We start from the raw sequence: 21,782 nt of genomic DNA, 5'->3' as shown, positions 1-21,782 counted from the left end.
CAAACCTAGGTTTGTTGTAATGCAATGTATAGAAGGGCTCTCATTTGCTTGGCAAAGGTAAATTTTCCGCTTTCTGAATAGCCCTGTGTGCTCAACTGTTAAAACTGAAAGCAAAACTAACAGGAGTCCCAGGTGTACCCAGAACAAATGCATGAATGTAAAAGCTTGTGAGCTTAAATTAAGGCTTGAGGGTCTCTCAGCAGTAGAATTCCAATGGCATTATTTGTGGCTCTTGGGAGCTTTAATCCCCTCGTGTACAGGCAACAATCTTGTACAGCAGTTTTGGGCCCCTAAAACTACCATGTGATTTTCTTTTAAAAGAACATGAGGGGATTGTGCAAGCTGAAACTGGGGTTAAAAGACCACACCTAAATTAAATCATGACAGAGTTCGAAAGCCAGTGCCAAAGCGGTTGTCCTCATTGGCAATGAATGTGAAGGCAATAGTGTGAAGCATCAACTTGCAGTGTTCAGTTATTGTACATTTTGGGTAGTATCCAATGTTAGTCCTACATAGAGTGGACCTACTGAAATGAATGAGGCACATGTTAGTCATAACTAACTTAAGTTCCATTCATTTAAATGGGTCTACTCTAAGTAGGACTAACATTGGATGTTAACATCCCTTGGGTATGATCAAGCCAAAGTTAAGTACTTTTACATCCCATTGATTTTAATCGGAAAGCTGAGCACTTGCTTAATTCTCCACAGCTAAAACCAGTGGGAACTAAAAGTGCCTTTACTCTGGCCGGACTGTGTCCTCTTCTTTCTCCATAACACTCTTAAATCCAACAGTATCTGTAAAATAAACAGCAGTGTTGCGGGGAAGCTGAAACTATAAATTCAAATTGCTGCAAGCAAATTTGGGCTAAGAGAGATAACATGAGAATTTTCCCCACTGAATGTAGCCCCCTACATGGTGTGTGTGTGTGTGTGTGTGTGAGAGAGAGAGAGAGAGAGAGAGAGAGAGAGAGAGGAGTCACCATACAATAATCAGGACTGTGGGGCTGTGCCACTGCCCCATCTTCAAGGTCACACTGCTTCCCCAGGCCCCATCCCCAATATCCATGTGTTAGGCATGAACATCTTGAGCCATTGAAGCTTACACGCAGATTGGTCTGCACCTATTCCCTGGCTCAAGTGTCTAGTCCAGGGGAGACTGACACACTGCAAGTCTCTGCCAGTGTTTTGCTAAATGTGGAGGGGAGAGGAGGGGAGGAAGGGAGCCCATTCAAGCACAAGTCAGGAATTGAATCCCAGTGGGCTGTGCTGTTCCAGCAAACACAGCTAAGGCTCATTTCTTTCCCAAGAAGTCCCTTTGGCACAGTGCTGTGGCTGCTTTTAATACCACCAATTAGGGAGTTTTAAACTGTATGAGACAACTTTATTGAAAATTATGGTCTTATGTTCAAACTCCATTGACAGATTTTTAGAGAGTGCAGGAGCATATATAATTACACATTCTATGGTTTAATTGCTGCTTGGGACTTTTCCAAAATTTCTTCTCTAATTTTTGGATAATCTGGGCATGCTTTCAGAACCTTTTATAAAGAAGAAATAAATTATTTGCAACATCTATATCTACACAGCTACAATGCATATCAGCAGCTACCAAACTTTGGGTCAGATCCAGACTAAAGGTGCTTCCAGATGGACAGTTCCTTGTGCTTCCAGCCAAAAGACAAAGAGCATCTCTGAACCAGCCTAAAACCCCGCATTTAAAACAGGGCTTTCTGCTTCCATTTTAAATGCAGGATCACAACAGACTCCCTTTACACACACTTCCTTCCCCCCTTATCTGAGTCTTCCGTATGTTTCATTATACAGCTGCTAGATGGCGCTGTGGTCCAGCGCCTCTTATTGTGGGTTTTCCTCTTTTCATGGAGGGAACTCAAGCAGCGGAACTCAAGCGCTATAATTTCATAACTCATTATCTCCAATCTTTTAAAAAATGGAATAAAGATCATTTAGTGTGGAAGATGCCCTGGAGTTGATGACATCATCTAAAGGACCAGCAAACTTTCGTGAGTAAACAATCTCTATAACAGGATAAAAGCTCTGTGTGAAGAAGCCCATTATACAGCTATTCCATATTTCCCGCATTAATGGATTTTTGGTGGTAAGAAAAAAAGACAGAAGCAGCTGTGGAGAAACATGGGAGAGTTACAAATGGAAGATGTCATCTGGACCTCTCTTAAAATTCTGTGAACGAGGCAGGGCAATTGCACAAAAAAAGCCTTCTCTGGAAGTACCCTAAGTTGAACTTCATTCCCACTGAAATCTATGCGGCAAGTTAGTCATGACTTGTTCCTAAGAAAGCTGGGGTTCTGTAGAGGCTTATCAGGAGATCCTCAAAGGGAAAATCAGTGATGGCAGACAAGCTGCCCTGATCTTCTCCTGCCAGTGTGCAGCTTCAGAAGAGTGCTGGACACATCCTAGGGCACACTCTGTTTGTGTGGGACTATGCAGCCTGACCAGGGCCCTGTGCAATCTGCAAGTGTTTCAGGATCACTGACATTACAGAGGGGTTTTATGACAAACTCATAGGGACTGCCTGACTGTAGAATCAATGACAAAAGGGTGTTCTGAGAGCAAAAACTGAAAACAACAATCTATACCACTGTTTCCAGAATCATGGTTTGGAGAACTTACATCATGGCATACATCTATTGCTTCTACATATCTCTTATCTTTTAAATAGTTGAAAGCAAGTTTAAATCCTAGAGGAGAGAAGAAAAGATGAGTGTTTTGCATAATATAAAATGTTAACTAAAAATATAATTCTAATGAGCAATAATGATGAATGTTGTGAAATAAAATGTTTCTTTTTCTTTTTTTGCCAAGGAATGTTGTCATTGACTAGTTACGGTTGTAATCTTGTACACGCTTACTGGGAGTAAATCCTATTGAACTCAGAGGAGCTTACTTCTGAGTAGATATGCAAATGTTATGTAAGAATTGGAAACCTGGCAAATTAAACTTGAGCATAAACTATGTCAAAAGTATGTTTTACCGAACTGGAAAGTTTTAAGATCCACCACTACTGTTTCAGTATTTTGTCTCTCAACTTCTATTTCTGCATTTCCACAAATTGAGAGATAATTTGTTGTTGGCAGTGATAAAAATCTCAAGCATCATAATTTCAGTAATTTTCCACATACAGAAGGACTCCAGCATATATGCGAGCTTCCTTTGCCTGTAGGGGCTGTTCCATTCACTTCGTTGAAGACGTAACTCTACTGATGTATGTGGGACACCTTGCACATTACAAGAACTCCTTATATGCATTGGAAGCATGCGTGAGGCTCTGGATCATACAAGACATAGCAAAATCAAATCATCTATTCCCATACATTAGAAAACTAGTTCAAAATTTCTATCCTTCAGGGCAGGACACAAATCTTGTTCTCATATCAAATATCAAACAAAGAAAGGTGAGGTGGTATAGAAGCATAGCCAGTCTTTTGAAACACTAGCTATTTGGAGTGGAATCCAATAATAATATATGTTAATGCTCAGTTTAAGAAGCCATTTCATGGCTACAATCCGCTACACATATTTTGGCTTATCAGCTGCACAGAAAGTGCAACGTTCCCAGTAGAATTCTAACACAAGGGGCTGCAGATTTAAGGGTGATGCAAGTGATAGTAGTCCTGGACTATTTACCTATTAAATTGTGTCAGTAGCAGAGGCTTTAAAGAAGCCACCTGATATGTTCCGTGTTGAATGGACTCTAGGATTTGCACAGATCCCACTGTGGGGCCAGTAGTGCCTGTGCCAGACTATAGCAGCTTCATCTTTATCATTGTTTGTCAACACATAGATACACTTCCCTAGCAAACAGATTTTCAAGATGACACAATAAAGCTGCAATCCTATACACTTTCTTCAGAGTAACTCCAAGTGAGCTCAATGGGGCTGACTTCGAAATAGACTGCAAAGGAGACCTTGTAAAATGCAGCTCTAAGTATCACAGCACTGAACTGGGGGAAATGGGATCAAAAGACTCATTAATTTACTTACCAACAGCAGGATTTGCTTGGTGACTATATTTCCAAGCTAATTCATAGTTAGTTGCAGCATCTTTGTATGCATTTTCCTTTTCTGCAATAAATCCTAAGCATTCATAAGCTTTAGCGCATGACTAAAGAGAAACATGACAATGCAAAAATAAATGTTTTTTTACAATGCAATCCGAAGGAGACCTTCCCTACAGCTGGGTTCCTTCCCCTTGATTCTCAATGGGTGGGAACCTTCTGAGCTTTCAGAGAAGTCTTGGGAAATGCCCACACTTTCCCCAAGAACTCTCAAAAAGAGCAAGCCCCTTCTGAATCAAGATGGATTTGGGTGGGTTAAAATCAGGAACTCAGTATGCATGTCGAGCATAAGACATTGTTATGCCTAAATCAATAGTCAGCTATTCCTGTTTAATGGTCCAATCTGGTGGGAAGTTCTTCTGCCACTGCAAGAGTTACATTGTCTCACCTTATTGTACCTTAAGCAGCGCTTCACCTGCTCAGTTGCAAGGTCATACTTCCCAGCTGTGCAGTAGATATCTGACAACAAAATCCAAGCCTTTTCTAACTCTTCAGCATCTGTCAAAGACCAGTTCACTTTAGTCAAGCGCTTCAGCTGGGTCCTGGCTTTGGCTGTATGTTTAAGAATCATGTATGCTTGAGCTATTGCCAAAATGGCTGGAACATTGTCCCTCTGTTAAAACAAATCATACAGATACTAGACAGGGTTGCTGTTGTATTATGTCCTAATTTTAATTGTGATTTTCTATTACTGAGATATTGATCTCTTTACTGTTGGTTCCATAATGTGAGTATTTTCTTCAGTTGTGTAAGGCCCAAATGAAACATTTTGAATAGCTCTGGGCTCGTTTTGCCTGTGGGCTTTCTTTCTCCATATCTTCAAGTTGAGAAGAGGACCCGTGCGTGTGCGCGCGCGTGTGTGTCTGTTTACCCTTTCCTCACCAGCCACTTGCCCACTAGAGAGTTCTTCTTACAGCTGCTTTCCTGGCTGAACAAGCATAGGATTGCACTCTTAAAGAAATAAACAATGAAGGGCAACTCTGGGGGATAAAAACATTTTTGAGGGGAGAGATTTAGACTGGAGAAACAGCTGGAGAGGAAAGAATTACCACCCTGCCCCTCCCCTAGCTACCCACAGCTACTCTGCATGGAAAGAGACCCCTATGGTAATCACAGAATGCCATGTAATGTAGCTTGAACCTACACAGAAGACACCTTTTGTAGGTATGGTAGGCCCTCAGCTCCTTTGATCACACACATTCAGCATGACCCCTTGGTCATCTCTGGCTATGCCCCTTTCTTAAAAGAACATATATGAAACATTCTTTATTAAACAAAAATACTCTGTGCACATCCATAGTGCCTTCCCCTCATCTCACTACTGCTGCCTATCTCTACACACAGAATTAAGGAGCACAGCTTGCTTCCAGGTTACAAATGGCATGGTGTCCATAAGGACTGAAACAGTATGAGTGCTTTTAGAAATCAAGCACTGCCTCCACATCCTCTGATAGCATTTTGAAAACACTGTCAAAACATTATTTAAAACCCCCAACCTTTTAAGAAATATTACCTTAAGGTGGTACTAGGGATGTACGGATTTTGCAAAATCTGTTCCATCTGTGTTTCGTGGATTGTTAGGTGTCTATCGTTCCATCACCCACTCATTAGTGGAATCAGACTTTTCCCAATTTCCCAAATTTGCACAAATTCATACTTGTGAAAATGTGCAAATCCCCTCAAAATATGCAAGTCCCCCCAAAATGCACATTTTAATGCTTTCATCTATGGGGGAAATGCACATTTTTGGCCGGTGTGTTTTAATTTTATGTGTTTCTACAACTAAATTTGCATAAAATTCCAGAAAGCAAAAAATCAAATCAAATCAAATCTGTGTGACTTGGGAAAAGCCAGTCCACTACAGAATTTGTGGGTTGGATTCATAGAAATCTGAACTCATTTGATTCTGTTGCGTATTTCTCCGTAATCCCTAGGTGGTGCCACTACGAAACTGCTTGATTGTACACTGCACCTGACTGTACCCATTGGGATTCACTGCTAATTTTCTTACCTTACCTCATTTTGGCCCATTTCTGTAAATACTTTCAGGGCCTTCTCCACATTATGTCTCTCTTTTGTTGCCATTAAACAGTAACTCTGCAACATCTCCACTTGATTCTGGCCCTCCTGTGAGTGAGGGTAAAACTCCTTGAGAAGCTTCTCAGCTGTACGTATTCCATGCTGTTCAGATTCTCTCTTTTCCTTTATATTACTGTTTGAAATGAAAGCATTTGATGTTTCCTAGGCTTTCAAGTTCTGGGTAACATTAACACAGTCTCACTAACCTCCTCTTAATTCCCTAAGACTAGTATTCCTATCTGATTTAGATCACCCCTGACGTATAAATAGAGACAATAATTTGCACAGATATTAATCCAGATCCAGGGAACTGCTATGAGCTCACCAGGAGGCTGCTTGGAAATGGCTGCTCTTATTGGCAGCTACTCAGAACAGGCTGCTGCACACAGATCTGAATGAGAAAAAATATGCCCTGCTGCTAGATTGCCCTTCCTTCTCCTCCTCACAACAGTCTGATGTGCATCCTTTACAAATGAACAGCATGCATAACGTCTGTGTTACAGTAACTATATATATTATTCACAGGCAGCAGTTGGTAAATATTTAAAGGCCAAACAGGGTATTTACTTAGGGTGAGTTCTAAAAATTCTGAGCTTCTAGTGCTTTCTAGATTAACCTACAATATGAGCAAAATATGCTTGAGAGCTAGGAACCCAGGAAGGTACATTATACTGAGACAGACTCTTGGTCCATCTAGCCCAGTATTGTCAGCACTGACTTGCAGAGGCTCTCCAGGGTTTCAGGCAGGATTCTTTCATAGCTCTACCTGGAGATGCCAGGGATTGAACCTGTGATCTTCTGCATGGAAAGCATATGTTCTACCACTAAGCTATGAACTAAGCTATTGATGGCTTTATTTTATTGGTTTTACTGATGGTTGTTTTCTATGTTCTCTGGTAAACTGTAATACCAGCTGTAAGTCTACACAACACCATCTTTATATACAATACTAAATAATGCAGGTGGAACTGAGCGCTGTTTGGCCACATAAACTATCTGCCTGTTGTTATTAAGTGCCATTACTGTGGTGGTATCAACTACAAGCAGACAAGAGGAATTAACATCTAGCAATGCCAGATCATATGTCATGTATAATAGCTGGAGGCAGAAAGTAAGCCTGGAATAATAAAAGCCTGGATGAACAAGATTGTATTATAATAGATTGTAGATTGTACTTGTTTTCTCTCTTGATGGTAGATGTAGTCTTAAAAAGTGGCACAATCCTGTTCTTCAAGTACTGCTGGAGAAGAAGGGGAAGAAAGCCTTCATGTTCTTAGTCTTAAGTGTATTAAGGACTTTTCCTTTACCTTGCATCCACAGTATTTTGGTTCTCAAAAGTTTCTCCACCTATTATCTCATTGTCAGGATTTAGACATATCTGAATCATATAGCTCAGGGCTTTCTGGCCCCAGTCACTATCCTTACGAGCTTTGTTGAAGAACTTCAAGGCCTGATTGGGCTGCATCATGTGCCTATGTATAGGAGAGAATATTCAAGACTTAGGTGTTACTAACAAAGAAATATCCACACATTCTGTTTCACAAGATGATGGCAATGATTCAACATAGTATTAAGTGTGCTCCAGTCTATAGCAATCATTGGGCTTAGGTGCACTTAATTTTCTGATGGACTGGACTGTGGCTGATGAATCAAGAAGAGGCAAAAGATTTGCTTTCAGGACTGTGGAAAAGGAAGGAGGTTCCCTTTATTTAAGATATTATAGGAAATTCTAAGTACAAAAAATTAAATGTCTACAGTTGAAAATATGTAAAAATTAGAAGAGTCAGATCCTCGAACACAATTCCTAGGACAATTGGGGAAGCAAAGAATCTCAGTTTTAAAACCAAAGAGATGGATACATTTATTAAGGTCAATGTCCAATGAGCTTCCTTGGCCTGCTTGACTACAGCTTATTGCACAGAGTCTAAGGGCCAAACTTGACATGACACAAGAAATTCATGAATAGGATCTTCCAGTTAAAAAAAAGTAGTGGTGGTGAGCATCTCAGAATGGAATGATAGCACTAGCTTTCCCAGTTCTATTTTCTGATGCTAATGTTCCTCCCAGCATTTTACCACATGGGGAAAAACTTACAAGTATCCATATATGTGTAACTTTCCCTTGCAGGACAAATAGAAACTTGGTGAGGAGAAGCAAAACAGCACAGAAAGAAAAAGCACTGCCAAAACAGCATGGAGAGAAAGAGCTAACCCTCCTCCTGCAGTGTCTGGATCCAAATCTGAATTCCTTCTCCCCACACAGCTTTTATTGTTATTTTTAAAGCCACACAAGGTTTTAATCATGGATCACCCCATCTCACATCCATTTGGGCCCTAAGTCTCTGACTTCCAATAAAACAACTCTTTCTGACTTACCAACAATAAAGTCCCATACAGTAGTTATAACCAGGCTCCAAAGGTGTTCGAGTTGATTTTTTCTTGGCCAGTTCAAAAAATGGTATAGCTTCATCAAGTTTACCACTTCTTCTCAGCAAATCAATCAAACTTTCCATGACTGAGAAGTTATCTAAAAGCACCCAAAATCATTTAAATATTTTTCATAGATAAGTTCTTGTTGACATGGAAGAGCCCAAAAGAAACAACACTCCACAGATGGGATGAAAAGAACAGCGAAATCTGCATTTTACATCTATGTATATGCATGAATGCATACATCTTTCATCAAAAAGCTTCTGGTTTTATTGTATACAACTGATTTTATTGTATTTTAACGTATTTAATGTGAGTTGCTTCAGAGGCCCCCTTTAGAGCCAAAAGACATCATATGTTTTAATTTTTAAAAAATTAAAAATACCTGGCGTTTTCTCCAAAACATTTCGATAAAGACTTATTGCTTGTTCATACTTCTCTTTTCCAAACATAAGGTTTGCCATCATCTACAACAGAACAGACATTTCATACTCAGACCGACTGGGTTCAATGCTTCAGGGAGAACTGAAATTGTAAAAATGTCCTACATGGATAGCACTTCCAAGTAGTAAAGAAGTGTGTAAACCACACATAGATAATTCTTGTGTGACAGCTTGCACAAACATCTACTTCACTGTGTGTATACAAGGCATTAACATATAGCATATATACATGCTTCAATATGTATGTTGTCACACATTAATCGACATGTGGTTTGCATATGTCTTCTTGTGCACTTCCTATCCAAATAAGTAGTTCCTCATGCTTGAGAAGGCTCAGAGAGCCTGTGCAAATGTGTGCACAACATACCTGTGTGTAGTTTTGCTTGCCTGTATGTGCTTGTTCCTCTGTCAAACACTTTTCCTCCCCTAACCCTCATGACCTGGAATATATCCCTATAATTCTATGTGCTGCCCCAATCCTGGTAGCCTGGCAACCCACCCATTAGCCTCCTCTGACCCACCAGAAGTCTTTATATATGAGTACCAAACACTAATAAGAAATCAAATATATTTGGGCAACCATTTTCTTAAATTGTGGTGTCCTGCCGCGTTAAAGGCCTTTGCCAATGCTAACACTGAAACAGAATAACTCCTTCTGTTTTACAGTGCAGTTAAATTGGATGCGTGGGGTGCGGTGGGGCATGTGAGATGGGGAAGCACTGCTAGGTAGTGGATAGACATTGCGTCATCATGACGTTGTCAGTTGGCTGTGCTATTAGGGACCAATGTGACACCTCCCGTCCCTTCACCTCATGTGATCAGTAACAGCTGCGTCAGAGTGCAAAAGCAGATGGGTTTTAATCTGAAAGCTTTTCAAGAAACCCCGCCCCCAGTCTAGAGGCCATGAGGTGAAGAAGTGTGGTGGCCCATTAGATAAAGCAGACTAGAATATTGGTTCACTTTACAGCAGTGTTTATGTTTAGTGGAAGGCAAAAGAACAGTGTACCATTGTTCCAGTTTCACTGCTGTCATCATCTTGAAGCAGGAGAGTACAATAATGCTCACATTGGTCTGTATCACCTTGCATCAAATACAGGCGAGCTAATTCTAATATTATCTGAAAATAAAATGGAAACAATTCAATCAGCAACAGAACCTTGATAATTATAATGTAGGGAAGCTACTGGTAATTCTGTCAGATAGTTCTAGTCCTCTCTCCATAGAACTCTAGTTCCCAGTTTTTTTGTTTTTTATCAGCCTCATTTGATACCACAGAGTGCCATCAGGCATGCTGCTGGCCCAAACATGGATGTCCACACATTGGTGTGTTGATGTCTGACCTGACAAAGGAGTCCCAGTCACGTGGAAGCCTATGCACGAGCAGTTCAGATGTCCACACCAATGTGTGAATATCTACAGGCAGGGCTGCCGGCATGGCCCTGCTCCATGGCAATTGTGTGATGCTCCCTTCATGCGAGTCATGTGTGAAGGGGGCTTCTGACAGCCATAAATGTAAGCTAGTTTAGGGCTGTTAACATAAAATGAGGTAAGTTCAGTCCTATGCAGGTTACATTTTTATTCTGTAGCAGAATGCCTGTGATCCACCAATATATTTTAAATTGACAAAGCTAGATTTCATACTCTAGATCTCTTAATAATTGAGGCATAGATAATCTGTGTTAAATGATCTGGAAGATACACTGTTGCTTAGGAATGTGAGAAGTACCTTGCTGAATCAGACCAAGCTCCATTTAGTCCAGCCTTCTTTATGGAATCCCAGCAACCAGCAGGGTTAGGTGGTCAGCTTTTTGCCCAGCTTTCACTTTGCATACTTTTAAAGTGGAAATTTAAGATCATGCTTACTTTACTATCAGTTGGAACGCAGGACAGGGCTTCTGTGTAGTACTTTGCAGCTTTTTCATACTCTTTCTCTGCTTGGTAAAACTCTGCAAACTGTGCGCAGATCATCAATTGCACTTGTTTCTGAGGAGGGATCAGTTCAGGCTGTTCTATGCGGACTCGCTTCAATATCCTTTGCTGGATGTCATATGCCTTAAAAAATGAACAAATGTACAAAATTAGGGCAGCGAGGGGTACACCTCTGTTCATCTGAAGAATGTCCAAACCTATTATTTCTTCTTCTTCTTCTTCTTCTTTACATTCATATCCTACCTTCCTGGTACAGTTTATCATGGTTGTCTCCCCAGCCCCATTTTATCCTCACAATAACCCTGTGGGGCTAGTTAGGCTGAGAGGTGGTGACTGGCCCAAGGCGCGCTTCAAGGCTGAGTAGGGATTTGAACCTGAAGCCAATCTACACATGTGATTCACTGCAAAGGGAAAGCACTTTGGGGTCATTTGGGACACATGACATCATGGCCACCCCACAGCCACCTCTAAAGCGCACATTTTCTGAAAGTTATTTTAGAGCGTATTTTACCTTAAATGTGGCTCCTGCAAATGTGTGCCCCATTCACCTGAATTGACTCCTGCATGATGGGTATGCCTGGCTGGGAGGGAGGGGTTGGGAGAATAGCCTGCTAGGTCTATTCAGTTGCAGGGGGCAGAGGTGAGAAAGCGAGCCAAAGGGGTGGCGAAGGAGCTCTGTAAGGAGCTTCCGTTCTGCCACCGCCTGCCCTCCCCATCACCTCTGTAGCATCTTCCTCCCATTGAGAAAATTGGAGCCCCTCCCCACCATAGGGCTGTTTTCCCATTAGAGGCTTGGCTGTTTTCTCCCTTCTTAAAGGTGAGTTTTGCAATCCCAATGTGTCAGGATAGTGGCTTGACTAATTCGTAGAATGCAGCCTGTTTTCTCCATTCATAAAAGCACAGTTTTAATCTTTAATCTTTCACAATATCCCAGTGGTGGATGAGGGGGGCGCAGTGTGGGGTTAAACTACAGGGGCTTCACTCAGCACTTCCAAACTTCCCTGAGCTGGGGTGGGGGGAGGAACAAGCTTCTCATTTGCTCAGCAGCATCCATGTGTTTGATGACATTCAGTGCAAGTGGCAGGACTCTGCCCACATGACCCCAAAGTAAGGAGGATTGACATGCAGTGTGACCTCTGAAAACACGTTTTAAGGTACTATATACTCTGCTTTTCTGGCGACATGTGTCCCTGACAGACAAAAGCTGATTTTGTGAAAATCCGCATTGAACATGAAAGTGCCTCACATTCCATTGCCATGTAAATCCGGCCCTGGATTTCCCCAGCCCTAGTCTGACACTCTGTAAATCCAGCTGCCAGCTGTGTCCCTGAATCGATGCTATTTATTTATTTATTTATTTATTTATTTATTTAATTTATTAATCGCCCATCTGACTGGTCACCCAGCCACTCTGGGCGATGTACAACCCACCATAAAACAATTTAAAACAAAATTTTACCATAATTTTTTTTTTTTTAAATACCCTAACCCACCCCAAATGCCTGCCTGAACAACCACATTTTTAATGCACGACGGAAGCTCATTAAAGAGGGGGCATGCCGGAGTTCCCTAGGGAGGGAGTTCCACAGAGTGGGGGCCACCACAGAGAAGGCCCTCTCCCTCGTCCCCACCAGTCTAGATGCTAGAGGTATAGTAAAAAGGTAAAATACAGTCCCACATCCTAGACTGGTGTACTTGCTTGTTAACAAATACATATGTGTTAATTTGCCTAAAATGTCTGTCAGTAGCCTATATTAGCCAGATAGGGCTATATTTGAAGAACTAAATTAGTAGACATAAATCTTACATTTTAAAAACATGAGTGAACATTTTAAACTTCCTGGATTTTCCATATGAGTCCTCAGAGTGGCTATTCTCAAGAGAATCAATCATAGTGGACATTATAAAGTAGCAATGCAGGAATTCACATGAAGGTATGACTGAATAAACTAGATTACAAAAGGATACCATGTTTTTTCCCCCCTCCCATTTATACATTTTGAGTGAACTCTCTATCATTATGTATCCCTTACTGTCCCATGTCCTTTGTACAAGTTCCCTTTAAGAATGAGGTCTACTGTACTGCTTGCTTTTGAAGATGTGTCTTCTGTGTCTGAAGAAGTAGGTTGTAAGCTACACAAGCTTATGCTGTATTAATATTAGTTAGTATGAAAAGGTGCTACTTGATTCAAACCTTGGCGATTCAGCTATTTGAAAAACCAAATGTGTATTTAGATTATGTTGAGAACCACTTTGGAATCATCTCCAACAATATGTGAAGCTTGTATAAAGTTGCTTATCTACCTTGTTCAAGGTTTCCAGAACAACTTCTCCTCTTTTAGTTGTCTCATAAACCTTTGCTAATAACATCAGGTTCTTAACATCCTTCATCATTGAAGGCAGATCATCAACTGGAAGATTAAACAGAAAGAATAATTATTTTGTAGCTGTATATTGTTTAGGCCATCAGGATTTTCTCCTGTGCAAAAGTTTAATGGCCACCGAAACTACTAGGTAGTGGCTAGAAAGAAAAAGCTTTGACTAGTGGAATTGGTATGTGAAAAGGGCTGGACAAGGCATTTTGTTTTGATGTGCTGAGAAGGCTGGTAGGATCTTAGTGCTAGAGCGAGGGAGATGGGAGCAGGCAAAAGGAACATCAGGGCCTGCTCCAGTTGAATTCCCCCCCACACACACACACACCCAGGTTAACTGACATCAAGAGGGGCTTGGAGCTCCGTGGTAGAGCCCCTGCTTTGCATGCAGAAGGTCACAAGTAAAATCCCTGGCATCTCCAGGTAGGGCTGGAAAGAATCCTGCCTGAAACCCTGGAGAGCCGCTGCTGCCAGTCAGTGTCAACAATACTGGGCTTGATGGACCCAGGGTCTGATTCAGTATAAGGCAGCTTCCTATGTTCCTATCAACTGCCCTGCGGGAAAGGAGTGAGGGAGGGAGTCAGGAGTAGGCAAAGGGAACATCAGGTTAACTGACATCAACTGCTCCCCACCCTCCCCACTCCACCAGGAGATGAGAGGGGAAGCAGAGCCATTCCACCAGCCCTACTGAAAGTCTATCTTATTTTTTCCTTTTCCCTCCCCATCCCCTTTTCCTTGTGCATCATGTCTTTTTTAGATCATAAGCCTGTAGGCAGGGACTGTCTTTTTTGCTGACTGATTGTAAGCCACTCCAGAAGCCTCTTTTGGCTGAGGAGTGGGATAAAAATACCTTAGATAAATAGATGAATAAATATTGCCCTGGAACTAACATAGCCTTGCTGCTTGCTGCTATGCCTCTTATAAATACCTGATAGATCTATGTATTTAAGTAAACTAAAGGACAAAACTAGACATGATAGGGGAAATCCATGTTTGGTTTTCTTTCTTTTTTTTAAGTTAAAAGCACTGGCGAGTGAAGGGGGAGATTGACTGTGACACTGGGGTGTGTATGTTTAGTTCTTCTCTCAAGTGCCATTGAAATCACCCCACACAGAGCTGCTGAGGGGGAAAAAGACAGGCCTGGTATAGGGACCTGTCTTTCTCCCTCCACCCCCACCCCATTGTGGTTAATAGGGGGATTTGAGGAGCAGGAGTTCAGTCCATAAAATTGCATGGGGAAAACACTCCTCCCCCAGCACCTCTGTTCCCATTATAGTCTGGGTTCTTCATGAGTGATTTAAAGTTAAAGAATGAAACATCAGGAAACCAGTCATGGATCTTCCACATCATGCCTGTCTGTTCTCTCTCTTCCAAAGGGAACTTACTCTACAAAGGCTACCTGAACCTCCCACTGCTTGACAGAAGGACAGATCTCTCTCTCTTTCAATCTGTGTGTGTGTGTGTGTGTGTGAATATCTAGATATATACAGACAGGGCCAGAAATATTGGAACAAGGATAAGTGTTTTGGCAGTTGGCCTCTGTACACCACCCCATTGAAGTTGAAAGGAAACACACCCAGATGGGAGCGAAGCCAGGACTTTCAGCTGTAATTCAGGGTTTGACAAAAGTGGGGCACTAACCATTCAGGAAGGACAGCCAGTGGCATACACACACACCCATCGTTGGTGGCTCATAAGTAATGGAACAAACCAACATCATTTCAAGCTTAAGGATCGCCTTTAATACCTGGATGAAAGTCCTTTGAAAGTCCAATGACTGCCTGAATTCTGGAACCCATGGACATGACCAAATGCTGAGTTTCCTCCCTCGAGATGCTTTGCCAGGCCTTTACTGCAGCTGCCTTCAGCTGCTGCTTGTTTGTGGGTCTTTCTGCCTTCAGTCTTGTCTTCAGTCAGTGAAAAGCATGCTCTATTGGGTGGAGATCAGGTGACTGACTTGGCCATTGAAGAACATCCCACTTCTTTGCCTTGAGTAACTCTGGGGTAGCTTTTGGGTCATTATCCATCTGCAGTATGAAGCGGCGTCCGATCAGTTTGGCAGCATTCGGCTGAATCTGAGCAGAAAGTATAGCCCTATACACTTCAGAATTCATCCTGCTGCTTTTATCAGCAGTCAGGTCATCAATAAACACCAGTGACCCGGTTCCATTGGTAGCCATACATGCCCATGCCATAACACTGCCTCCACCATGTTTGACAGATGATGTGGTATGCTTTGGATCATGAGCTGTTCCTTTCCTTCTCCATACTTTTCTCTTCCCATCATTCTGGTACAAGTTAATCTTGGTTTCATCAGTCCAAAGAATCTTATTCCAGAACTGGGCAGGCTTTTTTAGGTGTTTGCTGGCAAAGGCTAATCTGGCCTGTCTGTTCTTGAGCGTTACCAGTGGTTTGCACCTTGTTGTGAAGCCTCTGTATTTACATTCATAAAGCCATCTCTTCACTGTAGATATTGACAATGACATGCCTACCTCTTCAAGAGCGTTCTTGACCTGGCTAGGTGTTGTGAAAGGATTCCTCTTCACCCTGAGCAGAATTCTGCAGTCATCCACTTTAGTTGTCTTCTGTGGTCTTCCAGGCCTTTTGCTGTTGCTGAGCTTGCCAGTTAATTCCTTCTTTTTCAGGATGTTCCAAACTGTTGTGTTGGCCACTCCCAATGTTTTTGCTATCTCTCTGATGGGTTTATTTTGTTTCCTCAGTCTAATGATGGCCTCCTTCACTCGCATGGACACCTCTTTGGACCTCATGTTGGGAGTTCCAGTGAACAGCTACCAAATGCAAATGTAACACTCAGAACCACCTTCAGGCCTTTTTTCTGCTTGATTGGTCATGGGGTACCCAGGAAACAGGCCACACCTGGCCATGCAGCTGCTTGTCAGCCATTCGTTCCATTACTTATGAGCCACCAACGATGGGTGTGTGTATGCCACTGGCTGTCCTTCCTGAATGGTTAGTGCCCCACTTTTGTCAAACCCCTTGAATTACAGCTGAAAGTCCTGGCTTCGCTCCCATCTGGGTGTGTTTCCTTTCAACTTCAATGTGGTGGTGTACACAGGCCAACTGCCAAAACAGTTATCCTTGTTCCAATATTTCTGACCCTGACTGTAGATATCTCACATTTATTTTCATCTATATCCTGACATTCTTCCTTGAAATGCAGAAGCATACATGCTTCTTCTCCCCCCACTTTTAGGGATGGCAGAGAATTCCGCCACGGATCTCGGTGAGGCCGAATGCCAGTGCATTCGGCCCCCCGAACTCCGTGGCGGAATGGCCTGCCACCCCCCGCCCCCGCGCGGATCCCCCCCGGGACAAGACTTACCTGGGGCGCATCTTCCGGGTGGCGGCGGCTGGTCTTCCGACTGGCTGCCACCGCCACCATTTGCAGTGTTGTAAAACAAAACAAAAAAACCCAATGTGATAGGCTACATAAAGATTTACGTAGCCTTTCATGGCTGGGTTAAAAAAAAAACGCATACGCAAATGGCAGCGGCTATGGCCGCTGCCATTTGCGTTTCTTAATTTTGGCCGTCTTAATCTACGTAAATATTTACGTAGACTATGATGGCGAAAATAAAGGGGAACGCAAATAGCGTAGTGGCTAAAACGGTGAATCAAAAAGGGACGCAAATAGTGCCCGCTATGCTATTTGTGTTCCCCTTTATTTTCGGCGTCATAGTCTACGTAAATATTTACGTAGACTAAGACGGCCAAAAATAAGGAATGCAAATGGCGGTGGCCATAGCCACCATTTGTGTACGCGATTTTGTTTTCGTTTTTTTCCCCAGAGCCCTCCGCAGCCAGAAATCCGGCTGCGGACAGCTCTGGCCTGGCTGGCTGCTCCGCGGAGCTGCTGCGGAGCACAGCCGGCCATGGAGGATTCCGGGGGGGCGGAATGAATCGCCTCCCCCCCCGTCGAGGATTCCGTGGGGAGGGACGGAACGCCTCCCCCCCCCACCATCAACACAATCCGTGGAAAGGTAAGTGACTTTCGTACATCCCTACGGCCACTTTTATCCTCATCTACCCTGTGAAGATTGAGAGATAGGGACTGGCCCAAGAACACCCAGTAGGCTTCAAGTCTGCGTGGGGATTTGAATCCAGATCTCCCCAGTCCCAGTCCAGCACTCTAATCACGACTCTGTTGCTGAAACAATATCACTAGCAAGCCTAGGAGATAGTTTGCAACAAGCCATAGGATTACCCTCACTCAAATTTTGTTGCAAAGTGCCCAGTCCTGCACTCTGCAGAACTTTGCTCTCCCGTTGTGGACACCACCTATCCTCTGCTGAAGGCATTTACATCATAACATTCCACTGGTGTTTGGCATGCCCAAACAGGAGTAAAGTAAGGTCATGTAGGATGACATGAATTATTGCTCCATCTCCTTTTGGAACAAGCACAGTATCAGTACACTGCTCTGCAAGCAGCAGGATGATTGGATATCTGGTCATTAAAATGTGGTCAACCAGGATGCCTCAGTGTAGAAGTGTGTTAGAGCCCTGGTTAGTCTGAGGTTGCTCCCACACCAGTGTTTAGTAATGTAGACAATATAACATGCTTCTGCCTTAAATCAATATGAAAGCTCCAGTGACAGACACCAAGAAAAGAGAAACGTTACCAGGGTCATGGTCTAGCGCTTGGTTTAGAACTTTTTCTGCTTTGCCAAACTTTTTGAGCTTTAAGAGGAGATCCGCAAGATCATGACACAAGAAGTCCTGCTCACTCATCTTGAGAGCAACTTCATAGTAATTGATTGCCTGAAATGAATTGATACATTTCAACAGGTGAACCTCAACTATCAGTAACAAACAAAAAACATGCTTTTGTGATATCTGCAAGTCTTAGAGCTGAGCTATATGATCAGAAAAATCACATGGTGCTGTTCTCACTGGACTGTACAACTTTGCTGCAGGTTTGAATGTTCCTCAATCTAAGAAAAAATTACTGTATACAACCCCCCGCCCCAATCATGTCATAGAGAAGGATTGGCTAGAACACATCTCCCTGGTAGATTTTTTTTAGTGGACAAACATTCAAGCATGCAACCTCCAACCTTTCACTTGAAGTGGTATAGCACCATGTGATTCTTCTATTTGTGTAGCTTAGTTCCAACTATTTTCTTCTGTTTTCATCATGTGCAGTGATGTAGAGGAGAAGAAATGCAGGGGAGCATAGCTCTGTGATTTTTTTTTTTCAGAGCAGGAGCAATGACATCATTTGCAAGGGGACAAGGAAATTGACGGATCTTCCTGGCATTGGAAAATGAATGAGGTGATAACAAGGCTTTTAGGTTCTACTCTTGTTTGTGGCAAATTAACATAGAGCAGGGGTGGGCAACCTTTTTGCCCTTGAGGGTTACACACAGTGCCAGATCAGGGGCTGCACACATACGTGCATGTCCACGCATATACATGCACACAGGCATGCACACACACTCTTCTCTTATTCTTCCCCTGTCCCCCCCCAAGATTGTTGAAGAAAGGGGGAAACTTTGACTTCCTCTCACTCCAGTGATCTTGAACAGGATCACTGTGAGGAGGAAGAGGCATTAACCTCTCCCTCCTCCCAGTGAGCCCAATCCTGCTGGGAAAGGAGGAGTGTGGGAATGGTTCTCTTGCACAACCTCTATCTCAGCATGATTGGGTTACTGGGAGTGCGATGGTGCTGGGAAAGATGGCACGCAGGGAGAATCATCATGACAGCCGGCGTGGTGTAGTGGCTAGAGTGTTGGGCTAGGAGTCGGGAGACCCGGGTTGTAGTCTCCACTCAGCCATGAAGCCCACTGGGTGACTTGGGGCCAGTCACAGACTCTCAGCCCAACCCACCTCACAGGGTTGTTGTTGTGAGGATAAAATGGAAAGGAGGAGGATTATGTACACCGCCTTTTCCTTAAGGAGGAAAAAAAGGCAGGCTATATAAATGTAATAAATAAATAAATCCTCATGCACCTTTTTTTCCCAGCAAGATAGACTGGTGATTGGAGGTCTATCAGGAGCTCAATCGTGCCAGAATGACTCTCCTCATGTGTCCTCTTTCCCACCACTAGCAGGCTCCTGGCAGCCTGCCAAACCACTGTTTGGCTAGAGACTGATAGCACTGGGGAAGAGGGCAGCAATGGGGAATTTGGCGGTGGCTGGATAGGGAGTTTGGGAAGGGACAGTGGTGGCACTAGGCAGGCCACACAGGTGGCCTCCCAGGGCCGCACATGGCCTTCAGGCTGCCCACTTCTGGCATAGAGGAAGTCAGAAAGCAAGGAAAATAAACAAGCAGAGGCTGGATTCTTCTTTTCTTTTCTGCAGTTCCTATGTCACACTAGCAGTTTAAATGGTAACAGTTATTTGCAAGATTGTGTGCATTTATAATTAAAAGCTAATTGTTGCCCTTCAGCAGGCTGAAGATCTTTTGTTAGGGCTCAATGTGTTTACAATTTGAACCTATGCATTCATTGAATTCAATGGATTTTACTCCCAGGTAAGTAGATGCACTCATGCCCTGTAATTGTGAGATTTGATTAGTGGTTTTTGTTTGTTTTGGATGTGTGAGTTTTATGATGGAGTATTGAACCAGAGTGCTGAGTATAAATAATAATAGAAAAGCAGAATATAAATATACTGGGGGTATGGCTCTTGAGGACACGTCTATGGGGTGTGGCTGTGGGGGCTCCCAGTCTCATCAATCTCCTGGGATATGTATCCACTTGAACCAAGGTATAAATCCTTGCTTGGCACCCTGTAGCTCTAGAACCAAGCAGAATGATCCCAGGCCATGCCTGTGAATACACAGACCCACGTTAAACTCCATTCATTGGCTAGATGCAGAGAAGATAGCAGGCTGCATGTTTCTTGTGCACTGGCTTGCACCTGTATAATGTTCAGTGAAAAGAATGATCCATTTCTGAACCTTGTTATATTGATGGGTGTACACGTATGCTTGCCCAATTTTTCTTGCCACCGTTGCATCCAAGGGATTCTTCTTCTGAGCTGCTTCAAAAACTTCCAACGCTTTTTCGGGCTAAAATAAGTGACAGAAACACAGCAGATGTTTTTGTATGTAATATTAATAAAAGTTATTTTTGGTGTTTGTTGTTCTTCAGTAAGGAACAACTTCATCCTATGCATGTTTCCTTGGAAGTCAGGCCCATTATGTTCATTGGGGATTATTCCCAACTAAAAACACATAGGACTGCAGCCTTGGTTTCAAATTTATTTTGGGGATGGAGAATCTGTGGGAATTTTACCAGAAATTTGAGAAGTTTCATCATGTAGGTTTTGAAAACCACACTGGCTGATTCATATGACCTTTGGGATTGCTTTTGATCACTTTTAAGCTATCTGATCAGAATAATTATAAGGTGGGATATTGACATTTACATTAGCTGTAATGGGGATGTAAATGTTTTTACTATTGAAGTCAATGGCACTTAAGTTAGTCACTACTAATGCAAGCTTCACCAAGTTAAAGGCTCTGTTTGCATGACATGCTAGCCCATGATGGGTGACTAGCCATGCACTATGGGTTGTTTTGTGAACAACCTTTAGTGCATGGTTATAAAATTTTTAAAAGGGATGGCACATCTGTGCACATTCCCTGGGCATGGGGAAGTGCAAAAATCCCCCCCCCCCCATGTTTTTGCACAAAAATGGGGCTGGGGAAAAATTTTAAAAGGGCTCCAGCCATGATCAGGATCGTGATCAGTGCCAGGACGGGGGACTTGGTGGGGGTGAAGGGGGTGGGTGACAGCCCTTTCAGTGTGACATTTGGGCACCATTGGAGGGGCTGTGACTAGCAAGGGGAAAAGGGCACAGCAGTGGCTTGGCTGCAATTGAGAATGGTGATCATGGCTGCACTTGAAAGAGTGTCAGGAAACCTTACTGCTCTTGCTGAGCAGCTTGCTGCCCAATGCCCTTTAACATGATGGGTTGGCATGTCTGGGTTCACACAACATGCCGGTCCATCATGGGTAAAACAACCTCTATTGCAGATCATTGGTTATCAAGGTGGGTTGTTTGGGAAAAACAACCCACCCTGATAAGAATGGTCTGGGTTTGCACAACATACTAACCCATTGTGGGCAGTCAGCCATGATGGGTTATCATGTCATGTGAACCTAGTCAAAGGCTAATTTTATGATTGATTGACAATACAGACAGATTTGTTTGGAAGAGTTGCTGGTAGAAAAACCTTTATCAGAATTTGTAAATTATAGCAGATTATCTAAAAAGGGCATTCTGGACAAGTGCTCAGACAGAAGGCTAGACTTGCATCTCAGTTCAAATTGTAATTCAAAGGCCTAGGTTCTAAAAGTATGGAGCAAGCTGAGAGGCATGAAGGTTTAGGATGAAAGAAGATCCCAAGGAATACAAATATGTTGTACAACAATCAAATGGTCCTAGGTTGATGGACAGGAAGA

General features: G+C 42.8%; 1 protein-coding gene across 1 annotated transcript in view; it reads right to left on the bottom strand.

Annotated features, from left to right (window-relative positions):
- Positions 1-1,365: 1,365 nt before the first annotated feature.
- The window catches only part of TTC21A (tetratricopeptide repeat domain 21A), a 57,402-nt gene continuing 36,985 nt past the window's right edge, over positions 1,366-21,782 (bottom strand). Inside the window, exons 17-29 of the mRNA XM_084859406.1 lie at positions 20,273-20,383; positions 17,991-18,129; positions 13,281-13,387; positions 10,911-11,099; positions 10,054-10,164; positions 8,990-9,071; positions 8,551-8,701; positions 7,483-7,647; positions 6,113-6,308; positions 4,485-4,709; positions 4,023-4,143; positions 2,652-2,719; positions 1,366-1,540 (exon numbers count right to left, since the gene is read on the bottom strand). Of these exons, the coding sequence (XP_084715532.1) occupies positions 1,463-1,540; positions 2,652-2,719; positions 4,023-4,143; positions 4,485-4,709; positions 6,113-6,308; positions 7,483-7,647; positions 8,551-8,701; positions 8,990-9,071; positions 10,054-10,164; positions 10,911-11,099; positions 13,281-13,387; positions 17,991-18,129; positions 20,273-20,383 (1,743 nt within the window). The 3' untranslated portion in view covers positions 1,366-1,462. The remainder of the gene's footprint in view (positions 1,541-2,651; positions 2,720-4,022; positions 4,144-4,484; positions 4,710-6,112; positions 6,309-7,482; positions 7,648-8,550; positions 8,702-8,989; positions 9,072-10,053; positions 10,165-10,910; positions 11,100-13,280; positions 13,388-17,990; positions 18,130-20,272; positions 20,384-21,782) is intronic.

This window comes from Heloderma suspectum, chromosome 5, assembly GCF_057233095.1.
Source record: "Heloderma suspectum isolate Gila_16-S chromosome 5, 16-S_ref, whole genome shotgun sequence".
Taxonomy (NCBI): domain Eukaryota; kingdom Metazoa; phylum Chordata; class Lepidosauria; order Squamata; family Helodermatidae; genus Heloderma; species Heloderma suspectum.
The sequence above is the reverse complement of the archived record's forward strand: the minus strand, read 5'-3'. Positions and strand labels throughout refer to the sequence as shown.